General features: G+C 39.3%; 1 protein-coding gene across 12 annotated transcripts in view; it reads right to left on the bottom strand.

Moving 5' to 3' along the window:
- The window catches only part of LTBP1 (latent transforming growth factor beta binding protein 1), a 164,943-nt gene that overhangs the window by 9,591 nt on the left and 138,314 nt on the right, over positions 1–17,038 (bottom strand). For 7 of the 12 annotated variants that reach the window (XM_085543230.1, XM_015857700.3, XM_085543229.1 and 4 more), the window contains 6 exons: positions 16,647–16,790; positions 11,412–11,594; positions 10,022–10,108; positions 7,838–7,966; positions 6,379–6,519; positions 3,843–4,013 (listed from right to left, as the gene is read on the bottom strand). In XM_085543230.1, the coding sequence (XP_085399356.1) occupies positions 3,843–4,013; positions 6,379–6,519; positions 7,838–7,966; positions 10,022–10,108; positions 11,412–11,594; positions 16,647–16,790 (855 nt within the window). The remainder of the gene's footprint in view (positions 1–3,842; positions 4,014–6,378; positions 6,520–7,837; positions 7,967–10,021; positions 10,109–11,411; positions 11,595–16,646; positions 16,791–17,038) is intronic. The other 5 variants (XM_085543233.1, XM_085543232.1, XM_085543231.1 and 2 more) reach the window with 1 other exon arrangement.

Consider the following 17,038-nt stretch of genomic DNA (forward strand, 5'->3'; position numbering starts at 1 on the left):
AAACAAAGTCCTAGGCAGGTTTCTAAAAAACATTTTACAAATATAAAAACAGACAGTCTCTAAATTAAACACTGACCCAGACACACTTCCTTACTCAACATATTCTGACTTTTACTTCTATCCCCTTACTTCTATCCCCTCCTCCCTTCAAACCTACTATACTGTGAAACAACACACCTTGCCTAACATCCATTTCCAACCCATAAGAGAGTCACAGGAGCTTCTGGAGTCTCAGCAGATTTTTAGTGCAGGTGTTACATGTTCAGGTTAGTATGAGATGTCTATGGCCTAATTCCGGAATCCAGATTTTTTTCAGTCTTGGCCTATTTCTCTGTTTTCTGGCATGGATGCTTTGACCCAGCTGTTAAACCCATTGGAGTCTGTCCTGATGCCAATTACTAGAGCGTGCACTCCATATGGAAACTGCTGGGTCTTCACAACACCAACAGTAAATTGAGTGAAGAAGCAGAACATCTGAAGGCAGTTTGGCTGACAGGTTTTTTGAGGAAAGGATGCTTCACTTTTGTTATCTAAAACAAAACTACCCCCTTTTGCAAACTTCATCAATCTGTCAATTATTAGAGACTGCAAATGATATCTAAAACTTCAGTTGGGTTTTTAAGAAACTCAGAGGTTTCCTGAAGATAATAACCAAAAGTTCTTTGGACAAGTACAGCTTAAGATTGCAGTAATTCCAGGAAAAGAACCCAAACTTTGACATTTTCAAAACTTTTCAGCTTTGGTATTGGATGTAATCAGTGAAAGTCTTTTCCTGTAATATAATGATGTCATAAGATTGTAATGTTAGAAGCAATGTAATTGAAATCAATCTGTCCTTGCTTCTTACTTTTAATGCTAAGAAAGTCTGCCCTGCAAAACTGTTAGAGCAAGTAAGATGTATTCAATCACATCACTATATTTGATGTTTGCACTATTTTTATCAGGATTTTGAATTAATATTTTGAGTTTGTTCCTTGGTGTTGTCATCAAAATACTTTCTAGCTTTACCTCTGGTAATATGTTGTGTTCAGGTGCAGTACTTATACTAGCACTAGTTCTTTTTGTCTCAGCCTCTGAATACATAGCATCACTTTCAGGGGTATTCGTTTGATCAAGCACCAGAAGGCAGGAGAATCCCCTTTGGTAGTTTTCAAGAACATAAGCAACTACACAAATTCCATTTTCATGCTGATGAACAGATGGATTTCTTTTTCATTTATGTGGATCAACTCTTTATTTCCCCACTGTTTTTATGCTGGATCTTATTCAAACAGGACATTTAAATCTTGTAATGAAAAATTCAAGTGCTCTCAGAAAAGTCTGGGACACAATATGCATTTCTTTTAGAAGGTGCTTAATGTTTTATCACTCATAGCTGTAGCCCTGTATGTCCTTCTAGCTGTAAATCTTAAATACCTTATACAGGCAGAGTATAGATAACGTAAGAAGAAACCACAGATTATCTCCTGATCTAGTTATCTATTCCATTTCATGGTGAAAGTCTTTCAGTGCTAATGCATCCCCAGGTCTTCTTTTACATGTGCCACAAATCTTAAGAATGCCCCTAACCTGGAAAATAAGCAAACACCTTCAGTAGTAAATTTGGCCAGCACAATACACAGCTATTTGAAAATGGAGAAATTCCAGGTTCCCCAGCCAGGACTTGAACCTGTGACCTGCTGGCCCAGAGGTGTGAAAGCACTCTCTTGAGCCAATGATATCACTTTAAGTGCTACAAACTGAAGACCTGTCAAATGAATCATTCATTCAGTTCAGTCAGCTTCAAATTTTTCTTGGTAAATGTTCCTGAAAACGGAGAAAGGTTTCCAGGTCTGTGTGTGTGCACGTGCACGTGTGCAAGGACACATGAGCATATACCACCTACATTAAGGAATGCTGGTTTTTCTGACATAGTGAAGATTCAGCATGCTTTTGTTCTTTTTAACTCTCTATGTTCCAATCCAATTTAAGTAGTCTGAGATCAAAGCATGCCTTGTACTTTCATTTAAGGGCAGATATTTTGCAGTGCTCTTCAGCTTTGAGGATCATTCACATGACTTCTGGCATCTTGTTATCCATTGTGATCCTTCATATCATTTCTTTAAAGAATTACTCAAGTCCTCTCTAGTTAGCTGGGATGTGCATCCTACCATTGGTATAGGATTCTGAATGGATCAAAACCGACCCAATTTCAAGTCTAAATATGAATTTGTTTCCTCGTTATCTTAAATTAATACCATTATTTAAAAGCTAGTGGGACTCCTCTATGATGTTGACACAGCAGAGTCTTACCATTTGCAACCCTTATTCTGCATTTAAGTTTGGCTTTTTCCATCTCCCCTTTTAAGACGGGTTCTCCATTCCCTGACCATCATGGTAGTTCTCTGTTCCTTTTCGGGTTTACTCTATTTTGCTCTGCATTTCCATCTGAGGAGCTCCAGGTCAGAGCAACAATTCTCACCATGAATTAGTGCCTTGTCTTTTTTTTTTTTTTCCATTCCATTTCAATACATGTCCTCCTGTAAGATTTGTTGGAACAAAGACATTTCAGGGATTATAAATCCAGCTAATGTCACGCTGTTTTTATTTCTTCAGTCTCCTGCAGAAGAGTGAGCATTGACCAGCAGTTACTCCAGCCAACATCAAAGTCAGTTGTTTTTGTTTTTTTTTTCCAGTTACTGTACTTCCAAAGCAAACGTAAACACAGAAAGATGCATATGAACAGGTTCAAGGGACGTGAAAGTGAATTCTAAAAACATAAAACCCAATCAGACAAGAACACAGCTCTGTTAATACTTTGATAAGCTTTTCTGTGTACTTTGAACCATATCTCTGAAAGACACTTGGTAAGAAAGTCACACCCAAACTAGGCCCTTCAATAGTTTCTACTGGTGAAAAAGTTACTCTGATTGCATACAAGTTATAGTACGGTACCAGATTCTCTAATACCAGGGCTGTTTAAGGTACTGATGTGTCACCTTATGTGCTGACACACAACCCTGTTACTTCCATGGGTCTCTTCTCCAGTCCTCAACTCACAGAAAATGTGTGTTTGTCAATAACAATGTATCTCTGTATCTGTTTAGCTTTTGTATTCGCCACAAGACATAGTTTCCACTTGAAGTATCTAGGAACAATATCTAATTTCTAAACACTAAACCAAAATGTAGACATTAAAAAATACGATCTGTTAGTCAGTTTGTGCTCTACAACATGCTTTAACATCCTTGGAAATCCTTTAGTCCTTATTCATACTCCATTTCCCTTACCTATATTAAATTGCTTCTCTAAACATTTCACAATAACCAAGCATGCAACCATACAATAACAACAATTACTTTGATCTGCTGATTTGAAACCACTGTTTAGCAAACCCTTATCAAGCAAACATCCATTTGCAGCCAGCCTGGCAGAACATCATGCTGAAAATGTGTGTAATACCTGCAGCAAAAACTGGAAAAGTTTCCATAGCCTGGTGAGTATTAGCATGTCTGTGCACATGAACTGTGTAGATCTTTTCAGAGGTAGATTTTTAATTTCTTATTCATGGTAAGGAATTCTGCTACCCTTAAGATGCTCTATTTTCACCAGGGTCCTACACTGACAGTCACTGAGAGATTCCCCCAAAAGAAGTGGGTCCATTAAGTGCCAAAGAATAAAAGCAGTACATTTTCAAAATCTGGACTGTAATGACTTCCCCTTAATTTGGAAGAACAATTTCCATCAGCTTTTGAAGGGTTATGGGTATTTTGTTCAGTATTAGCCCAGGTAGAGATGCAAGAGATTAAACTAATTAACTATGTCAGAATTTGTTCCAAGAACGGAAGTGTTCATTTCCTTACCTGATTCTTTCATTGGACACAAGGCGCACTGCATGCCCCAGGCTTCGCCATACAAGCAACAGCACTCAGTGTATGTAGTCTGCTTTCCAACCAGAGGTCGACTACAAACAAAATCGTCACTTAGATGCTGCCAGCAAAGATCCTGGTAGACCTCAGTTTCTTCAGTTTGTTCTGATGGAGAAGACAGTATTAAATCACCTTTGCAGCACTATTATTTTTAAAAAAGATACTGGCATAATGTAGAGTTTTGTAAATACACACTAGAGATGAACCTAACTTTACTGTTCTTGAATCCATGACAAAACAGACTTTACTAAATAAAAATTTTAGCATTTTTATATGCTTTGTAACTCATCCCTTGAGATCTTGAGTTTTCAATGGCATTATTAGATACAAAATACACAAAAACTAAAATTCCAAAGGAAATAACCATTCATTAATGATAATTATTAGTAGTAATTATTAACAGTTGACAATAATTATTAATAATTCGTTATAGGACTATAGGGAATGGCCTCTAATTGTGCCAGGGGAGATTCAGGTTGGCTGTTCTCTAAAAAAAGAACAGCGTTAGGACATATAGGTGAATATTTGGGGAATTACTGGAATGAGCCTTTAATAAGGGTTACTTTGCTTTTTTTACATGATCAGCAATGGTATCAAGAAGGAACTATTACTGCTGGGACAGAGTTGAATGACAGTTTTACATGGGCTCAACAGGAGGTTGGATAAATACTTGGAAGAGTCCCATTAACTAAACAAACTGCATCAGACTCATGAAACCCCATCTGCTGAAAATAGTTAGAGGCTGGGAGAATGTTGGGGGGTGGAGGATGAGGGGAAGTATTGTTTATCTGCTCTTCTGGTCCCTAACAATCCACTTACAGCTATTGTTAGAGATGGAATGCTGCTGTGAATTACTGTCACATTCTTACAAACATTAAGGAAACATGTATTTTTGTCAGAGCTGGAATGTTTCAGAGGCATACTATATCTTATAAAATTCTTAGCAGCAACTCCTATTTCCCAGTCCTAGCAATCTGATCGCTGTTGGTCAGAGAGAGAAGAATGGCAAACTTCATCTACTTGGAAAGAAAAAAAACGCAGCACAGTTGTTTTGTAAAAACATCTGAAATGTTCTGATTTTGTTCTGACACAGAACAAAAAATAAGAGTTGTCACAAGCCAAGATCATGCAAATATTAACTGCATTTTTACATGATACAGCCACAAGATGCAGTAGTGCACAGGTAAGTATACAATAAAAATCTACAGTGTGTTCTGCAAGTGTAAAGATCTAGGTAGATACTCTGCTAAGAACTTGCCAGAACATGCAATGAAGAGCAGCATTGGTTATCTGCAACCAGCTCCCAATTCTGCTGGTAGCAGAGGAACTAGCATATGCTGTCCTTTGCAGCAGGGAGGATGGTGCCAGTAGTGATACAAGGCTTGAGTGCTTTGTGCTGGGTGAAAATGTCATTGCTGTATTGGCTGCAGTACTGAATGATGGAACACCCTTTTGGGTCCTTTTCTCTTCAAATCCTAGATGAAAGCAAAGAACAATCCTGCTTTCGGTTTGTTTAACTCAAGATTGAACCATAGGAATGTTGTTGTTCTTTCACAGTTCCTGGCAAGAGGATGCCTATATTGCTCCTCAAAAATACCAGTTCTGTAATTCTGCATAACTAAACCAGGTACTTGGTCCACATATCCACATTTCCTTTCACAGAAGCACCTTAGGAATATTTATTGAGAGTTGCAGGGACCGGAGGTCTGGATTGTGGTTATACAATGCCAGTACGAATATAAAACACTGTAATGTTTCTTTAAAAGCTGAGCATGGCATAGACTAAGCTGTACAGACTGAATAATGCTCTGGATTTCTGAAATACTTCTAAGAATCTCAGAATAGCTGACATCTTCTTCAGAAATCAGTGTCTACTGAAATCAAAAGAACATGGAAAAAAAAACTATTTAAATAGTGTCATTGCAGCTCACAGCTTGAAAATATGAGCCTGATGTACCCTCAAATATTAACCAATTGAAAGCACAGATATAATCTAAGTTATTTTCTTCTATGTCTTGTTATTCCTGTTTTTATTCTAATGGTAGAAGCTCACAATCATTCAATCTGAATTAGCATGGACTTAGAGTGGACTGCAGAGTTAGCCCATAGCCAACTCCAAGTCTCACAGAGCCTGCTAACAAGATGCATTTCTTTACATAAAAAGCTGTAAGAGGACAATGCAGAGCTGGTGAATCAGCAGTGGAAAACTCCCCAGCCCAAATCAGTTGATACTTGCAGCAATCTCCTGTCTAACATGGCAAGGTAGAGCCCTGTGGAGTCCTGCACCATGTTGCCTTCTGGATAAACAGGTGATGAACTAAGCAATGCCCTCCAAAATCCTCTTGGGGGAAAAAAAAAAATGCAGGCTCATCCAAGCACAACCCAGACTAAGCTCACTGTGGTCTGTAGCCATGTCAGCACCACCTTGTAGAGGTGTACTCACTCCAGGAATATATATAATGGATCATACCACTCGAATCTGCTGGTCTGATGCATCGCTTTTCTGTTGCGTCCAAAACCATTGGGTGTGTACAGAAACAGTTGTAAGATCCTTCTGTGTTAATGCACTGGCCATCAATACAGCTGTTTGGGTCCTGACATTCATCTGTGTCTTTAAAATGGAAGGAAATGTATCAAGGAAAGCCAGCACAAAGCAGTCGTATCGTGTTAATCAGTGTTTATATTTCCTTACATTAGGAGCAGATTTCGCTGCATGTCTAATGCTGAGTACTGAAATCCTGCCTGTGCCCATAGAAAAGAACAGACAGATGAGCAGGATGCTGCTCTCTAATCCTCAGATACCAGGAAGCATCGGGATGAGGAGGCTTGCAGAGGCAGGAGTACCAGGCATACCCTGCATCCAGCACAGCAGCAGCTGCTTCACAAGTTCCTATCCCTTTAGGATAGTACTAGCAGGCATTAGAGGTGGGCGTACTCTCGAGACTCTCTGGGAGCTCATCAGGAGGGAGGATTAACTTATCTGGCCACGATGTTTCTTCGTTTGGGTTGGAGAAGAAAAGCAGAAATTTAGCCCAAAGGGAAGAAAATGCCTTACTTAAAATAAATCACCTTAAATTATCAAAGAAAAACAAAAAACAAAAGCAACAAAACCTTGTAAAAGAAACATTCTTAGAAACCCAAGGTGAAAGACTCTCTTATTGCGGTTGCAAAAATTACTTCCTTCCATTATGCTGTTCTGCACATTTTACAATGTTATTTGCTTACAAAATAAAAGCCAGTAATTTTGAGCTGAATACCAGAACCAAGGGAGTACAAAATTCTGCAGACTAAACTGAGCTTCAGTGACCTGAACTGGAATTTCACGTTGCATTTTAACTCCTGGTGAAAAATAATCTGTCCCTAAAAAAAAAACAAAAAACAAAAAAAACCAACCAAAAAACCATACCTGTGTTGATTTATTATACTGAAACCAGCACGCTTAACAAATGCATGCTGGGCTTCACCATAGTGACTTGAAGTGTTTTGCTCCACGTACAAAGAGCAGAAAGCTAAATATTAGCTGGTGCAGTAAAGCAGCAGTGTGCGTTTATAGGAAGGGAGCTACCTCTGATCATCGTGCTGCCTGGATAAGGGCAGGCAGCAGCTCTAAACTACACTCGAGGGAGCACAAGGAGCTGTTTTGGAGATGTAAACTCTTGGGAGCAATTTGCTTAGAAAGGAATCAAATAAAGCAAACTCTGCTCTACGTGCCATTACCGTGTCAGCCAAAATTGCTGCCCAGCCAAGCAGAAGGGAAGAGAAATGACCCAGTGCCTCTGAAAAAGCTGCTACTACAGGAGTTTGGAGGCCCTGCATACCTCCCCTTACTGGGAGTACTGCGGTTCTGGTGGGAATTCAGCCTTTTGAGTCTGCTTGTTTTGCCCATCTGCATACCATTACAGTGACAAGACCACTTTAAATAAACTTACCAAAGCACTGGAGCTTAACAGGGTCATAGTATGTGCCTTGTTTGCAGTAGCACTCATAACCTGGCTGTGTATTCAAACAGAAGCCATTTTTACAGATTTCTTGTCCAAAGAGCTGGCATTCATCAGCATCTGAAAAGAAAACATTAAAGGCTGCATTATCATAATTACTACAAGGCCACATAGAGGAGCAGAATGGAATAAAGCCCTTACACATCTCTGTTCAAGTAAAGTGCACTTTAAACAGAGAGGCCTAGCAGCACAGATATCCATAGAGAAAAACAAATCTGGTACAGAAGAGACAATGGTTTGCAGATAGCTAAAATGGAAAAGAGAAAACTTGTGCACTGTCACTTTCTCTAGTCAGATTAACTCTTATGGCACACACATATGGTAGATGAACTGCTACAAGAGTAAAGCCTGTGCCACTGGGAGAACCTGCAGCTTCTCTATCTATCCTTCAGGCAAGCAAAATAGACTCAATATGGCCAGGCCTATTCTTTCCAATATAATTTGCTTTACCCAAGGGATTCTCACCATGAAATCCAATCAAATCACACCATCTAACTACAGAACTAACTAAGCAGTTACAGTTACTGACTTTTGTCACTGCTCTCTTTCTCTCCCCACAGTTTGGTGACTCTGTGTGTAGCAGAGATTCCTCCTATTGGCACTGCTTGTGATTTCATTATTCGAAAAGTTCACTGGAGACTTCCTTCCCCATAGGAATAACTGTGTCTGTTGCAAAATGCAGTGCTGCGGTTCCTAGAGCCATCAAGTGACAAAGAGAATCCATCACACTTTCAGATGAGGCTAAATGTTTTCAGGGAGGTTTCCCATCAGACATATGCCAGCTCATACATGCCATTTCACAGTTGTACACGTTTTTGTTCCCGGCCATGTATTTATGTATTTGTTAGTGTTGGAATTCCTTTCACTTCTTTTCTTCCAACCCTCTTTCATTTGCTCAACTTATCTGTTAGACTGCTAAAACACTCTGTTGTAGCAAGGTTAGTAATAAAAACAGCAATAACAAGCACAGTGTAAAGTAGGTGATTTTCTCTCAATACCAGTTGTCTCAAACCACTGTCTTCTATAGATTTACTCCCCAATAAATGCATACTTCAGCCTCAAGCTGTCATTTCCAGTTGAACATCAGTTTTAAAGGCAAATTATTCAAATACTTTTCCAGAGGTACTAAAGGAAAAATAAAGTTATTTGTTTTTACAGTCACTCTTCCAGCCCCTAAGTGGCTTCAATCATGAAATATTTTAAGTTGGACTATTCAGCAGCAAGGACAAGGCAAAGATTAATAAGAAATGTTATTTAGCTGGATGTCTGTACATGTCTTTCTTTTCACTATGGAACAGAGGTCTGTCTGGGGAAAGGTGGGAGAACCTGGGAGTGAAGTCAAGGAAGGCTGGCTGAACATATTCACTCCTGACAGATAATTTCAAATGAAACAGGAGTTTTTCCTATGAGAAGAAGTTCGCTGACAAGAGCAACAGAAACATGAGTTAGTGTAACAGAGAAAGATCACATTATTAAAAGGACTCGTCCATTTATTGTCTGTCCTCTGTGCCGTTCCTAAGGTTATTACAAAATACACTTATAAAAACAGAAGGAGTCTTATTATGGCAGGGAGATGTTGAGGATATTTCCAGATGAAATATTTCCATCCTCCAGTACTCATGGCAGCTAGAGAGATGTTACCAGCCCTGAGGTAGCACAACAAAACCAACACAGATTTGGTTTGAAACATCTGGACATTGTGTGCACACACTGTGTACCAAACCTACATCTCTATACAGATAAGTAACACACTTAAACAATCCTCACACAAACTACCCTCACAGAATGTTAGGTGCTTAAAGAGTAGCTCTGTAATAGACTTGTCTAGATGGAAACTCAGCCTAGCCAGCATCTCATGTCACCAGTCACAGGTCTGGAGTGATCTCATGACACCTTTTCCTCTACTCACTCTACGTTGGTCAACAAAGAGACACTTCCAGAGAGTGAAGGTCTTACACAAGAACCCAGTTTAAATGCCCAAATTAGAATGAATCTGGGCGTTTGTGCCTCACAACTTTCAGTATCTTTCCCACGTCCCTGTGTAGTAAAGAGCTCAAATCTCTAGTTAATTAACTACCAGAAATTCTGAATTAATTGATACAAGTCAGCACTGACCTTTGTAATTCTCCGCAAGAAGCCCGTAAGATGATTCTCCAGAGGGAATGAAGCCTTTCCCTTCAGGACACAAATCAGTGAATTCAGCTACAAGAGGGGGGAAAAAAAAACAAAACAAAAATTACACTTTCCAGACAAACGTACTTGCATATACTTGTTATACACATGTTTCAGGGTAGTTTGAGAGATCTGAGGCAACCTTCTGCCTTATTCACGTCTATCAGGCCATCATGCATCCTAAATGGGTGATGCTAATTCTACAGCGCAACTTTTTCCTGCTCTCAGCTGGCAGAGGTAGCTTTGAAAAACAGAGCTAAGATACCCAGCTATCACAGAGTTGAATGTAAACACATTTATCTTGCTTCTTGTCGGGAGAATATCGTCCTCGTTGGATCACATGGTGCACTGCTGTTATAACAATACCAGTAGCAAAACTGTTGTAATTAAAGCTAGTTTTGGCCTTTCCGAGCTGCACTGCAAGCTGCAGCGTAGACATATCCCAACTGAGATACAACCCACTGTGAATATATTTCAGAGAAAACATTAATTGACTGCAATGGGAGAACATTGTATGGGTTACAGAGGAAAATTGTTTAAACTGTCTTGGAGACTGTACAGAATCAAGTAAACCTATCCAAGCAGAGTGTTTCCCTAATGTGCTTCATTACAGTTTCACTGATTTTAAACTATAGTTAAAACAGGAACTAAACAAGATGATGCATGTGAGTATAAACTAACCTTTAGTATTTAATATCAGAAAGTTTAAGCATGTTCTCTTTTAATGTGATTTTTTCCAGCTGGATACTGAATTTCAGCTGTCACTGTTTATATTTCAAGTACTGTTTTCAGTATTTGTGATGAGTATCATATGGCTGTGTTCTTCTCATTTAATGTTTAGAGGTTACACAATAGTCTGCAGATGGCATGATTAGCTGTATTGATCAGTAAATAGCAAAATGTAAAACTAGCATCATAATGTATACCAGTAATTCATAGTGGTGTAGAAACAACGTTATGAGGAATAACTACAGATTCAAAAACATGTGATGCTTACCTTTGTTTTCCAGCTTGTGGGGAAAAAAAATCTAACTAAAATGATGCCAGAGCATCTATACCTTCTGTGAGAATCCATGTTTGTTTAAAATCTTTTGGAGATAATGCTGCCTGGTAACAGGCCATTTTATCCCTAGCTTAACTGTGGCAAAGCCAATGGATTTAGGCCAGATATTAGTTATTCCTATTGACTGAAATCTCCCCTGAAAAAGTCATGGCGATATTCTACAGAACACGGAATCTAATGTGAAAGCCTTCTCTGACAGCAAAGCATACGAAAGTTAACAAAAATGCAATGCTTCAAAAATCTACATGTGGATGGACAGCTTCATCTTACCAGTTCCAAAGACAGGGCATGGGAAGATTTCACAGTTATCACCCCAGCCAGCACCCAAAGTACAGCAGCATTCTTGTTTGGTTACATTGGACGCAAGCACATTGTCACAGAAGTTAGCATCATTCAGATTGTAGTAGCACTCCTTCTTTCCATCTTCATGTAGATCAGGCTCTATTGGCAATTCTAAAAGCGAAGAGAACATCTGTGTAAGGTTATATGTGAAATAAATAGATCCGTTTTACAGAACCACATGAGTCACAGTTCTGAAGTCACTGCAGTGAAGAGTGCTGTTACCTGGTTGAGAAGAAAACAGATACAAGTTCTGTTCTCACCTTTTTGTTCTTGGGAAGAACGATGGGAGTTCATAACTGTTCTTTATCAGTCCCATGCTCCAACCGAAAATGGAATTTTTCATACTTGCATTTCCTTCACTTTCAAGTGCTGTGTGAACTACCAGCTGCCATGCCTACCTATCTAACTATTGTGCCTGACGTGGTGCTTTTCATGTATGAACCTTGATGTCCTTCACAGACATGAGCAAACATTACACGACCTCATTTTAAAGATAAAGAAGGTGAGGCACAAACTGGAAAGGACTGATTCTCCAAAGAATGAACATTTCCTTCTGATTTTACTAGAGAAAAATAGCACAGTCCATACTTGAAAACAGAGTCCTTCATGATTTTGGCAAAAGTCACTGCGCAACTCTGCAGTGAGCAGAGGAATATAATACAGATGTCGAGTTAACTGACTCTGCGTTTTACTTTAAAATAGGCTTTACAGGCATCCAGCCAAGAAATAGTATTTTCTGCCCTTTGCAGTTGAGTGGGTCCTCTCCTGTTGTGTATACATAAGGACTTGAGGAAAAGCACTCTTTCCCATAGATCCAATAAAAGACATTAACAGTTAAAGACTTTTAAAAGCAAGGAGCTCCTTAAGTACACAAAGGAGTGAGTTTGAAAAGGAATACATAGTTGAAGCTTCTGTATTTCCAGAGTCCTGTCCATCTAACCTTGCACTTGCATAAAAATTCTCTTCAAGAGCTCAGTAATAGAAACTATCACATAAAGTTGTTCATCGCACTTGATCAATGTGACAAACTTTTCGTGTGCCATCTGTAATGTAACGAAGTTGCTCACATTTATTAGTCAAAACAAAAACTTTGTTCAGGAGTTTTTTTTAATAAACCTTGAAGTTTACTCCCTTTTCTTCTTGGGAAATGCCTCATGCTGAGCACTTAGATTAGAATTACTGAAATTCATCAAAACACACTACAAATAATTGCATATTGATTGATTTTCCACTGCTTGAGAGTTCATCTGCTTCGTCTCAGTCTGCTGCACAGCATGCCAAGCAGCAGAGAACTGTCATTAATGTGTCCAGGTGGGAATTAAAACTCAGGAAGACACTCAAGGCTCCAGTGCACAAAGTCATTGCGTAGCTGGAAGAACCACATTCACTTGACCACTTGTCTGCCTGCCTCACAGAGGCAGCACTCAGCCTCTTCACACAAGTTACTGAATGCGTCTTTCTTCCTCATCCCCCTCACATAAAAAGAAATGGCTGTGAGGTGGGATCTCAAAGGTAGTGACTGCCCAACAGATGCTGAAGGAACTCCAGCTCATGACCTAAAGCCTGTTCTGCCTTCCTGTACTCGTTTTGCAAGCAGGTGAGACAAGGCAGCTCTACTGAGCCTGCAGAATAATAGATTCATTCTGAGAAAAGCAGCACGGATTGCCTGTTACTGCGCTCTAATAGTATGAATGTGTGCAATAGTTCTTTTGGCTTCTCATTCTAAACAGACAATTAGATTTATTTCTGTTTTCCTCAGAAAAGCACCCGTCTGTTTTTGGAGATTGTGGAGCTGGCAAACACCTCTGCTCAAATGTAGTACAATGTTGCCACCTACAAGGCAAGTTTTCCTTTGCTCCTTTGCCAATATAACTAAGTTGTACATTAAAGGAAACACCCAGCTGAGTGCTTATTTCATCTTTGTTAGTTTAGTCTGTGGAATCCCCTCATCAGATAATTACCATTTTCCATAATGTGCTGAATTTCATAAAGTACGGTGGTTTTGTGGTATCGGTTGCTGTCCAATAGGAACCAAGTTAAGACTATCGTGTGTCACAGAAACTAGGGAACTAAATCTGATATTCCAAGGTGAGAGAGCAGTACTCGAGCCACCAAATTATACATTTTCTTTGGCTGCCCGCCATCTGTCTAACTGAATCAAAGCCAAACGCTTCAGCAGGAGAAAATGCACTGCACTTTTCATGCTGTTTACCAGAGAAACAGCACCAGAAGCTGCCCCAAGAGGAAGGGGAGGCAACCTCATGGTGTGATTGTTTATTCCCATTTTACATACGATGTGTTGGATTCTCCTCCCATTATCTGTTCAGCAGCTTAAAGGTCTGTTGTTTACACAGCTGTGTCTGAGGGTTAGTCAAGCAGGCTTCATGAATGTTTGGAAAGCGAATCAGACACAAATTTTATTATTATTATTTCTTTTAAATCAAGATGGGTCTGTGTCTACAAGCTTGTAATTACTCTTGTGCACTATTAACCATTTAGTAAGCAGGTTGTTTTTGAAAGCAGTTTCAGTAAGTATTTGGACCAAATATGATAGGAAATAGACTTGCTGTTTCATACTGTTGCTTGTTTTGCATTTTTTTGCTGTTGCTAGAAAACATAAAATGTGGTGCTCATGGATATGATTTAGCAGAGGATTGTTAGAATTTAGGTACAACGGTTAGGCTGCGGTTGACTTGTCAAGGTCTTTTCCAACCTGGGTAATTGATTCTATGATTCTATCCCTCTGTCTAAGGCACAGAATCACAGAATTATCAAGGTTGGAAAAGACCTAGAAGACCATCTAGTCCAACCATTACCAATACTTCCCGGCTAAATCATATTCACGGAAGTAAAGTAGTTTTATCAGGTTGTTACAACTGTTAAATTAACAGCCTGGAAGACAGAATCTATCTGCTGCTAGATGCAGTATAAAGTATTTATCAGAAGTGGACTCATACACCTTAACGTAACCTTGATCTAACAATACACTTCAGTATATGACTGTTTGTTAGCATTAGAGGACGTAGTGGGTAATCAGGACATTAGTATGTGATTAGACTGCAGCATACACATTTATATAACTAAGAAATGGTCTGAGACAAGCCCTTAAAATAAATTTAATGGATGAGATCTTTTCTACCTTATAACCACCTCTTATTTGCACACCGAATCAGTGATGTAGTTGCTAAAACGAAAATGTGTGAATTGTTACAAATTCACGACTTCTAAAACCTCAGCAAAGACTCGAGTGACTGAGCACATGGCACCAGTAACACACTTTCTGAGCTCCATTTTCAGGAATAAAGTAAAAATATATTAGTATGCACCTACAGTTAAGGTGCAGTCTTCTCAGATTTCTCAGCTGGCTTTGCATGTGGCAAGCTACACCACCTAATGCGTGTGTAGTGTATATACAGACACAGTCGTATATACAATTCAGGAAGTAGTAGAAGTGATGCATGTTTACAAATGGTATCTGAGGCCACATTTTCATAGATGACTGAAACTCAGATTGTGACATAGCTTAGAAAACCATGGATACATTGCTGTAAAACAAAAGTAATCCGAGAACAAAGTTTCCCTTCAAGTCCTACTGATTAGGAAACCGGGAAAGCTTGTGAAGTTTAGAGTTTGTGCTCAGGCACTAAATTTCTAGCTTCAAGGAAGCTTTATGCTCACATTTATCAACTGTTACTTAGACACCTCAATATTTTTTGAGGAGGCAGTTGGTTAGATTGGAGGGGATTGATTTTGATTTAATATGGATCAGTTGAGGTATTCATACCATGATTGGATACCGTATCTCTGACTTTTATTTATAAATCCCAGTACTGTTCATTATCTTGCCCTAAATAAGTGATCGTATTTCTTCTAAGCGGGAGAAAACAATGTCCATCTTCCATCAGTTCATGGAATAAATTCAAATGCTGCTACTTTAGTTAGCATCAGTTATTGCCTATTGTGTTTCATGGTAGAAAGGTACTGCAGGACCAAAAGCGCTGCTCACAAAGAGGAGTAGAGGCAATGCCCCTGGACATGGGGCTTCTGCTTCACCTCTCTTCCTTTTTTCATTCCTGTAAATCTGAATCTTTCTCACAAGGTTTTGTGGAAGTTTCAGTTTGTCGGTCAGCTGTTAATGGTATTTCACAGGCAACATCTTGAGTACTGCTGAGTGCTACATTCAAGGATCTAAATACTTGCTGCGCTTGTGTTGCAGATGTTTCAACCTTGTTTACAAGTCTGAGCCATACCTGAAAATAGCTGCAGCTTTCTAAGTTCTAGAGTCTGCATCCAGCAGAAGAGTCAGGTTTTTTAAAGTGCTCCAGTAGCTACAACTGACTACAGTGCAAGAAGAAAACAGGAAAATACCAAGATTTACATTCCAGAGGGGGAAAAACGTGCAAGTTAACTCCTTTGTTTATTCTCTCTTGCTCCCTATACGGGGTCGCTTCGCTCCAGATTGGATCAGTGTAGAAAACTGGAGGCCAATTCATGAGTTCAAAGTTTGTTCTTAAAGAACGTATTTCCAGCGGTATTCACAACAACCAGAACACCTCAACAAAACCTCACAAATCTTTTAAGATGGACAGTGAGGAGAAACAGGACAAGAGATGGGGTAAAATGTGCAAAGTGAGCACAGACACTGACAGTTCAGCCTTTAGGCTTTCCTAATCACCTTTTCTGAGGACTCAGATTGGCACTATTTAACGCTATGAGAAATAGCGTAATATATGTATTTATATACAAATTTTGGTTTTAATTATACTCTCCCTTGAACACTGTCCAAGAATACTGATAGATCACTGTAAAAATATATTAAAAAAATCACTCATGCCGTAGAGTTGATGTCATACCACATTTCGTTGCTACAGCACAGCAAATGTGAGATTGTTTGATCTTAACTGCTGTAAGTGTTCACTGTTACTACCAAGGTTGTTGGTATAAGAAACTTCAAAGGGTACTTCTGGTATATTTTCACTGCTAGCGATGCACTGGTAACACTGTTTAGTTCCAGACACAGCTCCTCTCATGCACGCACATTCAGGACAACCAAGTTTTAGTTTTCTGTTATTAACACAAGAATTTTTACCAACTTTACCTTCACACAGGTTACATATTCACTGAAAATCATGCCAAGCGTGCAAAAATCTGCTGGTATTTTACCTGGTGAGGTACGGAAGCGACACTGTCCGGTCATAGGATCATACTCCTGGTTTTCATCAGAACACAGGCACAGGAAAGAACCGTCGACATTTTCACAGAGGGCTTCACCACATACCCCGCTCAGCATTTCACATTCATTCACATCTGGGGAAAAAGGCAGAAATTTAAATCAATTCAGAGCCACTACTGACAGTTTATTCTTTTATCTGCTGTACCTGTGCCAGTATCGTCTGCCAGATCTCAGATGTGATCTCTGGGGAAGGATTAAAACCTCACTAATAGCAAAGTGGGCTCATAAACGAGTACTTAGGTCCTTTGAAGTAAAGGTACCTGAAAGCCACGGTGCAGTTAATAAAAATATTGGTGCTGTTTGGGTACTGCTAGGAGACTGC

Source organism: Coturnix japonica, chromosome 3, assembly GCF_054131305.1.
Source record: "Coturnix japonica strain WE chromosome 3, WE-NBRP24, whole genome shotgun sequence".
Taxonomy (NCBI): Eukaryota; Metazoa; Chordata; class Aves; order Galliformes; family Phasianidae; genus Coturnix; species Coturnix japonica.